The following is an 11,494-nucleotide window of genomic DNA, read 5'->3' as shown; positions in this document are numbered from 1 at the left end:
AAATGTATGAAGTGCTTTTATGCATGTTAAAACTCAAAACGGGTCCGTCGGGACCCTAACACCATAGGAAGGTTAAGACAGCAACTTTCTAGTTTCTAAGTTTTACATTTGACAAAAAGAACTCCCCACAACACATCTCTTTCCCTTTTTCATGTCTTTCTACCTCTCTTCATCACCACGTCTCTCTCTCCCTTCACTATCCGACTCCTACGCTACATCGGCCCCACTGTGCCACATATTATCATTTCAGAGAACATACACACCGTGCACTTACTGCAGCACAGATGGGTTGCATGGTCTCTTTCCGCAGATGAATAGGTAAATATTTACCTACCCAGATTGTCTTTATTCCACTCACATCCTTCCATACCTCCAATCATCGCCTCTCTCACTAGACCTCCATGCCACACTCGTCTTTTTCTCCTTGCTGTCGTTTTTCAGGGATCTTCTGTCCCAATGGTCTCGCCTTCATCTTATCACGGGGGCTGCTCACAGGCATCTGTTTGAGGCAAACACCCTTGCATACACATCCACATATTTTGAGTATATGATGAAGAGGATGGCTGTATGCGCATGGCAACTCATACACACATGCATGCTCATATGAGGCCATCAGCAAACAAAGAGTTGATAATAATTGTGCTGAAGACAATGGGAAAGATGGGGGATTGACTGTGCTTATCTTAAGTTTTAATTAAGGACTTTAGTCTCCTGTGAACGCATTCTCCTTGTGTAAATGCTAACTCAGACTGGAAGCACATTGGGGCTGATGGAGGCTACTGTCCCTTAGGGATGTGGTCGCTTTGCCTCCATGGTGCAGTGGGAGAAATCACAGGAACAAAGCACAAAACCATGCTAAAAAACAAACATATTTTCCATCCTCCTTCTGTCTCCCTTCATACAGATGTGTACATAACATATTCACAGGTTATTAGTTTACTTTCCATTAAAACACATCATTCATAGTCTCCTACATTGTTAAACAAAGAACTGATTAAATGTAGCTTCTATAAACAGACATTTAGGATCATTTAAATATGCCATTTGGAGATGCATAAAAGGTGAACGCTGAAGAATTAGATTTATATTCTTCATTGCTGCCGGCCTGGTATAAAATATTTTTTCAGTTTTTTCCATGCATACGTTTTTATCACACAATGTATTATATTATTTTCTTGTACTTTTGGACTTTGATGAAACTTCATAAACTGTGATGTCCTTCTCTTTTTTCTTTCACATTTCATCTAACATAAGTCAATGCATTAATTCCTACTCTTAGTACGTAGTACCTTGTGCTATAAGATGCTCTCCGCAGCGTGTGACACCATTTTTTAAAATAATTTCTCTTGCGATAAAGAGCACGGCTTCTGGTAATATTAGCTCTTTCTCTGGGCCTGAGATTCCAGATAACATCTAATATGACCTATCCTGTCCGTTTATGTCCTTTTCACACACCAAAGAAACACACCAAAGTGTTTTTGGTTACTCTGCATCCAGTTCTCTCAGTTTATTGGGTATTCAACTAATTGCCCATTTTTTAAAACACATGATCAATGTGTCCTGGTTAAATGTGTTAATGTTCCACACACACTTAGTCCACTATATTTAAACAGGAATTTGCACATTCTGTATCTTAATTTCTTTTCCCAACAAGTCAAAATTCTATTTTAGATCTACTTTGACATTTTAAATAGAATTTTAATGCAAAATAAGATAGATAGATACTTGATGAACATAAAACTGATGGGCTTGTTGGGGGGGAGGAAGGGAGACAACACACATCTCTCATTCACTGTTAAAATTATGTTTATTACATTCTGGCAAAGTTCATTCCAGGTTTTTATACAAACCTGTTTTTCAGTTTTGAGAATAGCCCTCTCCCTGCATCGGTTTAATTGAAAACAAGTTGAGCTGACACCTAATAATCATATATTTCTTGACTTTCTCCTTCTCTGTCTCTGTATCTGTGCCTTTCTCACACACTACGTTTTTTAAAGGTGAACGATAACAAGAACATTTCTCCTTCATCTTAACAAGGAGAGTATCGGTGTGGGTCTTGTTCATTAGTATCACACATCACACCTCCATCACCCTTAGATGTGAGAGAGACAGAGGTGTCAAGATGGCAGTGTGTGCGTGCATGTTTTTCTTCCCTCTCAGCCTCCACTTTAAGAAAATCCACAAAAGCCAATTCACACCAGTTTCTTTCTCTCTGTATTTTATCTTCATGTGTTACGTTGCACCCCTGGCCTGAATTGTGATTTATTTTTTTATTTTTTTATTTCCCACCGCAATAGTGTACATTTTCTCAGTAGTACTGCCTACAGTATACTACCTACAGTATACTTTCCCCCCACCACTACTACCACCAAAGGGCAATTTCAAATGCAAGCCCTGGGGAGATGCAACAGACGGTTATCGAGTGTGTTTAGGCTAGAGGAAAGAATTAGCTTGTTTGTTTGCATTACTAATTTGATCTACTTTCTCTCCTACTGTCATTATTAAAATAGCTTGGGGGAATGTATTTTAGATATTTTTTCTTTTTGGACAAGACAAGAAATAATGTGCTTATTCAAACCTTTTTAAGCCTTGTGGAAAAAGAATGTGATTTTAATATGTGGTTTGTGTGAGGAGATCCCTTAGGCTGCCCACAATTTCTCAAATGTGACCTACAGATAGTATCTACTGATGACCATGTGGGAACATTGGCTCCTAAAAATGAACTATATCTTTCAGTTTTCAGGACGGTTTACTTGATTTAGAATTGTGGAAAGCCTAGAGGCTGCAAATAGTCCTTTGTTTATCTAACAGTAAAGCATTAAAACCATGCTGTTTGTGTTATTGTAAATATTAAAGGGGTTCGGAATTACTGCTTGAAGGGAGTTGAGAAGTATATTGCAATCACAAATAGAAAATGTTTATTATTTCTTTAATTTAACCATTCCATGCTCGGACTTTCTTTTTTTTTCTTTCTTTTAAATGAAATGTATTTAGTTTTACTTTTCCATAGGGTATCCATAGGCAGATCTTGGAGGTCGAGGATGCCAGTGCCTGCAGGCCATTGGTTAATATTAATGACCATAAGCCAATTGGAACTCATCAATAGGTCAATAGGTTATCATGGGGTTGCAGATGCAAGAAGTTAATGTAATTAAAGATGCATCATGTTGTCGATTTCTGAGAAAATCTTTTCCACTCTTTTCTTAGTGTTTTATTTTTATCGGTCTGTCACTTGTGTGTGTTTTTGTTTCTTGTCTTAATGTCCTACATTTTTTCATGGGTTTTCAACATGAAATAGAATGTACTTCATATTCATTTTTTACTCCATTGCTGTCTTTGTTTAGTGTAACCAATTCTGCAGCCAGGTCCTTATCTGTAAGAGCAAGTGACATATACAGTTAAGGAATTCAAACATCTGAGGCGAGATGCGTGTTTAAAAATGATTGTGAAGAGAAGGAGTGACAAGAGTTAAGATAAAATGAAAAAGTGAATAGAAAGAAGAAAGCCCAAATTACTTTTTATTAATTGTTTACTCAGTCCAGTGTTTTCCTCTTCCATTCTATTCAAAGATTATTCAAAGCAAATCTTTTCAGTCAATGGCATGGCTTTCCTGTATTGAGAATGGGTTCTAATTATTTCTGTATTGGATACCATTGCCAGTCAGACTTTATAGAGAAAAAAGCCAGTAGCAAATATTTGCATCCTCAAAAGACAGGCAATTGGAAAGCCGGCTTGTCACAAATATTTTAACTCTGCTGCTCCAAATAATGTTGTGTTTTGCAGAATAAAAAAAAAGCATCTTTTGGAAATTGATCTTAATGCCTTAATTCAAACATTTTGAATGATCTAACCTTCTAATGACACCAATTTTCTTGGTGAATGAATCATGTATTGTAAATAAATAAATGTTCCTTAAAATACAGGGGGCATAACTATATGCCCATAGAGGCTGGCTGAGTTTTATTTTTGAAGGCCAGGTATTTCATGGATCCAGGATACTATGCATTCTGATAAAGTTCCCTTGGCCTTTAGAATTAAATGTTGTAAACATGTTTTTTTATTCCTCTTTTTAATCAACTTTAGCATGGGTGTGTAAACTTTTTCAAGCCACTGTACATTTTCATAGTCTAAAGTACGTACTGTATACATGGTTTTCTGACAAACAGCAGTATAACTAACCTTTTACATGCCGCTGTCAATAAAAACAAAACACATAGAACCAGTTGATGTATCTCTTCCCACACCCTGCTGGCTGTCATTAATCCATTGAGCCAGTGGGTCATAATCAATACCTAATGATTGATAGCCAAGATTGCTAATCAGGTTTAAATTGGCTTAATAAATCTATGGGAAAGGCCTTAAACTGCTATGGTAATTCAAAGTTTTTTAATGGCTCGTATCAACAGCGGGAAAATGTCTGTGAATCTCAACCTTCAGAGTAATTTGAGATAAGTGATCAATGAATATGGAGAGGATAATGCATGTTAGACTAAAATGTATTGCATATGGTTTTAATTATTTGTCAGTTTTAGAATTGGTTTTCCCTAAGAGCTAAGTACACATTTGTTAAAGGTAGGAAGGTAAAACATTTAGTTTATGCTGCGGTTGGCTGAACCTTTTTTATTCAGGAAGGTTCACTTAAGGGAAGCCTCTGTTTTGCTGGAACCCCCTGATCACATTTACACACAACTACTGATATGCTGTCCTCTGAGCAGCTGCACTGGGGTTAAGGGCCTTGCTAAAGGGCACCTTAGTGGTGGTAATGAGCGCTGCTCTTTCACTATCCCCACCCAGATTTTGATTGAACCTACCACCTCCCGGTCACAAGCTCGTTTCTCTAACCTTTAGGCCACCACTATGTTATGGTTTGATGAAAGGCTCTCTCTCTGTCTCTTTTTTAGGGTCCCAGGTGTAACCATTGCTACAGATTTAATCTGCGGTTTTCCTGGTGAGACAGAGGAAGACTTCCAAGAGACAGTAGACATGGTGAAACTCTACCGATTCCCCAGTCTCTTCATCAACCAGTTCTACCCCAGACCCGGTACACCTGCTGCCAAGATGGAGCAAGTACCAGCACATGTGGTGAGTGTACAAGGAGACAGATATTCCTTTACTACAGTAATTTGACATATCAGAGTTGGGCTCCAATTAAGTGTATAGGTTTGAAAGTTATGGAGATGTAAGTGTAATGATTTGGCCACATTGGTATCACAATTCACTTGCCAGAACAAGGCCTTTAACAGACAATGACATTAGCACAATTAGTGTGGGAATGGGAGTTGTTTTTTAAAGCAGAAACATGACCTGACTCACAGCAGTTAGAGGAAGTTATCCGTGCACATGTTCACTTTATTTCTTCTCTCTTTCTTCTTCTCCACAATGTAGAGGAAAGAATTGAGTTAAGGATGTCAGCTTTAAAACCAACCAAAATATTTAAGTATATTATAATTTTTCGAAATGTCAGCTTGAACTACAGAAGCTGTCATAAGCAGTAATACTTATGGTTTTAGCTAAACGATTCAACTGTATGCATGTGTGCATATGTGTATGTAGATACTCTGCTAAGTGCACAAACACATTTGCAAGTGTTTGTTTTGAGGAAACAGGCCAGCCTCCTGTCATCTGAAAATGGAAAAGTATTACTATTTCCGTCATGACTTTAATATTATAATATTATGAATCCTGAAAGACGTGTTTGGTGTTAGTGTGAGACACACATGGTACCATACAGTATGAAAGCAAACAGTTCATCTAAACACATACAACTAAACATCTAAAACATGGGAGTCTTAAAGCAGAAATATTTCCTAAATTTAAATCAGAATTACCACACAGAGAGGTAAAACTGTGCTATTAACATTGTAAGTTTTTGTAGAAGAAATTGACTATTAACTTATGCAACACATTGCCACATCGTGGTTGCTGCTTGTTCTCTTTATAACCACACAACTTCTGACAGATTCTCTTCTCCCTCCCAATCTGCTGGCAAATGAAACAGTTAGCGGCTAATGAAGCCATAATTGTTAGGAAAGTGTTTATAAAAAAATAAATAAATGGAGAGAGAAACACAGATTGAACACATCACCACTACTGACCTTTTTCCTCAGGTTTCTCAGCTACATAATGTTTTGGCAGAGTCACATTTATCTATAATATAAATGTTAACTAAAAACAATGTTGCTTCTGAACGTGGACATTCTCTATAGCACGTGCGGTGTCACTTTATACTCATTATATTCAATTATGCTCATCTTTTGCCATTTATAGATGCATAATTCTACATACTAATTTTGGTCAAATGAAGCTCTCATAATTGTATATTTAATTCTGCTTAATGCACGGACATAACTGCTTATGTATTACTTTTTCAACGCAGGCCCTTAACAGTTGCTTACTTAAATGTGACAAAAAATGTTGTAGCCATAGAATGTGTGACATTGCTTAGAGCACCTGTAAGAGTAAAAGGAGTTCAAATAACATGGTGCACAACAGGTTTGAATGTGAGAGTCTTTTGTCATTTGACTCTATCGCCGTGTTAAATTTAAAAGGGGTATTGAGACCATGTGGACAGGAATATTCCTCCAAAGGAGTCTTGTCACTTGTGGAGGTGATGATAATGGGATGAAAGTACAGCCTGAAGATTTGGATGGATGTGATGTGGAGCAGGGCTTCTGATGATGGAGAAACCTTGGATACTGGGAATGATTAGAACTGGAGGTGAATGTGGTTGGATGAGGGTCGCATCGATTTTGCCTGCAATGACAACTGACAGGAGCTGAGAGGAGAAGAGATTTAAAGTTCAAATGTAACAATGTGATTGGCTTGTGGAGATGGCAATGGCAAAATCTCCCAAAAGTCAGGTGATTAGGTTGGGAAAGAGAAAAAAAGAGAGAGAATTAGAAGCATAGACGTCTTCCTAAAAGGACTTGCTTACAAAAACATTTCGATGCAACACAATACACTACAATATAATGTTCTCACATTATTGAATCTTGACCCAGGCATTTATACTACTACTTCCTTACATACTGCTACTTAATCCTGAAATGTTTTTCTTTGAACCTTTTTTCTTTACTTTGACCCCTCTACATTATGCTGAACCCTATACTGTGTGTTTGATTTCTGCTTGCATTTTCCCTCTCACACTTTACCATCAAAGTGTTGACACATCTCTTTCAAGTGGAGCGTCTTCATAAGGCATTCTCTTTTTCCCTCGTCCCTCTTTTTCCCCTCGTCTCTCTTGATTCTCTGAGGAGAAGCTGAGTGTGTCTTAGAGGGATCAATCCCCAGACAACCACATCACTTCGTCTTATGTCTTTGCCCCTCTGCTTTCTTTCTCCCCCATCTGTCTCATCTGACTTCTATTGTCAGCGGTTGGATGTCAGCACACATCTATACAAGACTTCATTCCACAAGCAGCTCTTTGATTGCCAGAATGTAGCGTATTGCTGGTTCCCGTGGAGAACCTATTGCCAAATCAGCCTTTTTGTTCATATTTTTAACTGTCTAGAATGAGATCAAACATTACATTGTCATTTATCCTGCATTTTTAAAAGCCATTTTCACTGGTTATCTTAAGTGTTTTAAATGAAGGCAGGGTTGGTAACCATTTCCAATGTACACATTTTCATACATTGTGTGAAATGGTCTTTACACCACCCCAATAGCAATAAAAAAACGTATGGGCTCTGAAAAAGGAAGAAAAAGAATCCGTCATCCGGAGCTGCTCTGATCCTGTAAAAACACCCACCAATCACTGCCTCTTGGTCCGCTTGAAAAGAACCAATAAAATGCTTCCTAGCCCCGGTGCGCGTATTCTACTTCTCCCATGTATGATCCCGAGCTCACTGTGCATTGTTGTTGCATTGTTAACTGTAGTCATGTTTGTTTTGAACAAGGGGAGGGTTAGACGGAGACCAGAGGAGGTGCTACTTTCTAATCTTGCGTCTTAAAATGACCATCTCTGCCTCTATTTGTGAGTATATTTTTTCTTGGCAGAGAATAGTAAATGTTGAGATAAAAAGAGTCTGAATTATTAAATATAAGTTACCTCTAACCAGTAAACCTGCTTCTGTGATTAAAGCTGCCCACAACATTACATCATCAGTCACAATGCACCTGTTCTTATATACGCACACACACACACACACACACACACACACACACACACACACACACACACACACAGCCATGTAGGGTCAGTCATTAATAAAGTGCACCAGATGGTTTGTCTGGAACACAACTGTGTTGAAAAGCCACAGGAGAAATGGATGTAGAACTAGATGGAGTAGTACGCAGAGACAGAAGGAGGCCTGAAAGAGAGAGGGGGCGGGGTTGCTCACCTATTAAATGTAACACCTAAGGTAGTTGAAGATGACGATCTCACCATTTGGCTGTGGTGAAGCTGAAGCTCTTTGTCTAGGGCTTGCATTAACTTTACTATTGTCACCCACACTGCCCCTTTAAAAGCAAGTGCATATCCCAGGACAGATGGGTCTAAGGTGGTTTTGGATTTGAAATAAGGTGTAGGTCATTGTACCGTTTGAACATGTCTAAAGCTGGGCATGTCCACAGGATCTAGTGTTTTGACATTGAAGTGGACATTGTGTATGATTAACTAATTAATTAAATTGTCAATACACACAGTTCTCCAGTTTGAGTGAATTACATAAGAGTGTGTGTGTGTGTTTGTGTGTGTGTTTGTCTGTTTGTGTGTGGATTTGGATATGAAGGTGTGTGTGTGTGGTTCACACGTCTTAGATATCCTGCAAACTTGTAGTTTTCTTATTTTCATTATTCTGTTGCATTAGTAATGTCTTGCTATAGACAAATACGGAAAGTCACCTAATATTTAGAAACTGAGTTTGAGGTTGAAAGGGATTTTACTGTTTAACTTAGAAATTTAGTTTTTATTTATTAGCAGTCTGATTTCCAGTCATGACAAAACACATATTTGAATAGAAAAACACATTCTCAGTAAGTTAGTCAGTAAAGCAGAGCAACCCTGTTGAGCAAAAGAGGGTCCAGCTGGGATGTGGTCCAGGTGTTTTTAGGTATCTGTAGGTGAAACTTATTACCTATTGTAATAGATGATATATGAGAGAATAAAGGAGAGAGCAGAAGCAGATGGAACGAATAGGAGACCACAGGGATAGAGGGAGAAAAGGAGCATGTTGAGAATAAAGGGATGTGAGTGCTATTAGCTTGGATCTCCATAATCATCCCCAGGTGACTAGAACTTAGCCCTGATAAATGGACTTGCTGAGTGGAGAGTGTGTGTATGTGTGTGTTGGGATTTCTATTGGTATGCAAAGAGGAGTTGAGAATGAGCAGCTGCTGAAACGAAAGTGTGGAAAAAAGTGATAGAGATGGAGATTAGTTATTCTAGTGGGACAGTGTTTTTAATTTCCCCAGGTTGTAATTGGTTAAGAACTCCATTACCCACAAGGCACCCGTGTGACAGCTGTCAAAGTGAAGCAGCTGGCCAGCCACCAGTAGCTCCCATTGCCTAGCTTCACTATCAATTATATACGCCTGGACACACACACAAACACTTGCATAAACACACAGACACAGAGGCATGCATTCTTTCTTGTCTCTCCGTGTCAAATGCACACTCCCTCTCTCACACACGTACTGTATCAGGGGAGATAATAACACTTGACTAAATGCAGTCTAACAGGTATAAAGGTTGAGTTAATGGTTAAGTTGCTGTCTGGGCCAGGTAGGCCTGCACTTGATTAATGAGGACCTAGTTCACTAATAATGGAAGTGATAACATATTGCATTCAATGATCACATTCAAATGCCTTTTCTTCCACCTGCATAGGTCACCAGTTTGCTGTCCACTCTAGGATTTTAACTTGGTAGAGCGATGGACAGTAACAATGTTCTGCTGTGAGTAAATAATAAAGAAAGCCGGTTGGTCTACGTATCAAAAAGAAGCACATAAGTGTAGATTTTTGCAAAGAATTTAAGAATTTAGTTGATTTTTTTGGAAAGGTAGCTTAGTAGTGGCAAACAAAGCCTATATAAAAAAGATTTTTTTGTAGTAACTAAATAGAAATCTGTCGCAGTGACATATTGTATATAGTATAGACACATAGTCTCTTCTGATGCCAAATAATTAGCAGTTTTAAGCCATCTGATCTACGTATGTTGAGTGCGACCATAGCTCATATACACATTCGGTCCTGTCCCATGTCCATTTATTTATTGCTTGATCTTGATTACAGAAACAAAATCATACAGTATGTATTTCTCTGTACACTTTAGTTGACAGAAAATGCAGCAGATCTGACACAGATTAACATAGCTGGAACATGCCATGTTTAGTGTCCTCTGTAGAGAGAGAAAGGGCACACACACACACACACACACAATCACACCAGTGCATCAACATTGCGTCCACTCTCGATGTGATGCTTTAGGAAGTGTTAATCCTTTACACACATAGACACAACCACACACAGATTATGCCTAAGGTTTTTCTTGGAGTAATATAACACACACACACACATACACACACACACACACACACACACACACACACACACACACACACCCACCCACGTGTGCCGTGGGTGTGGGCTCTATAGCACTGACATCTGTCTGTCATTAGGGAACGACAAACCGGCACATACTGGTGACCCAGAAGCTCGTACAGTGCAGGCTAAGGCAAGATCACTGTTACCTTGCCCCACAACACATTCACACTAGGGCATACTGACATACAAGTACTTTCTCAAATAGACACACAAACACACACAGGCACACACACATTTCTACTGTCTCGTTTAAGGGAGTAACACATTAAGCATTTTGTCTGAAATACACAAACAGGAATGCACAGTTTCCGATTCCTTTTAGGCTTTTAGGTCTTTTTTAGCTGGGGATTTTGGCTAAAATATTATTTTTAACAAGCTGCCAAGTCTAAAGAGAAAATTATGTTCTTGCCTTAATATTATATCTACTCATGGTAGTGTCATTTATTACCAAAAAATCACTTAAGAATTGCCCATCTTGGGCGTCTGGGTAGCGTGCACCCACGGCTCAGTCGTAACCAGCAGCGGGCGCGGGTTTGGTTCCGACCTGTGGCCTTTGCTGAATGTGGTTCCCCATCTCTCGCCCCTTTAATGTCTAAATTGTGCTGTCTAATGAAGGCCTAAAATGCCAATGCACATCTTGCCTCACAGCTTTATAGCATTGTGCCGATATTTTAGACAAAATAGTTTTATGTCTAACAGCAGTGATTTTATGAAGCTTTTTTTTTTGCATGTTATTGGCAGCAGAGCATGTGTCTACGCCGCTCCTGCATGTGTTTAGAGTCTGTGTATGCAGACAAGTGTACACATCCATGTTATGTCACTTCCCGTTAGACCCAGCATCCGTCTCTGCTGGCAACAACAGATGGACGTAATAGTAACAACCATCGTTCATCATCACCAAGGTGACAGGTCCATACACACTCCCACACACACACACACACACACAC

General features: G+C 38.9%; 1 protein-coding gene across 2 annotated transcripts in view; it reads left to right on the top strand.

Annotated features, from left to right (window-relative positions):
- Nucleotides 1–11,494, top strand: part of cdkal1 (CDK5 regulatory subunit associated protein 1-like 1) — a 224,615-nt gene that overhangs the window by 156,494 nt on the left and 56,627 nt on the right. For both annotated transcript variants that reach the window (XM_034873932.1, XM_034873931.1), the window contains one exon: nucleotides 4,902–5,082. In XM_034873932.1, coding sequence (XP_034729823.1) covers nucleotides 4,902–5,082 — 181 coding nt within the window. The remainder of the gene's footprint in view (nucleotides 1–4,901; nucleotides 5,083–11,494) is intronic.

Source organism: Etheostoma cragini, chromosome 6, assembly GCF_013103735.1.
Source record: "Etheostoma cragini isolate CJK2018 chromosome 6, CSU_Ecrag_1.0, whole genome shotgun sequence".
Taxonomy (NCBI): domain Eukaryota; kingdom Metazoa; phylum Chordata; class Actinopteri; order Perciformes; family Percidae; genus Etheostoma; species Etheostoma cragini.
This window is presented reverse-complemented; position numbering and strand designations above follow the sequence as displayed.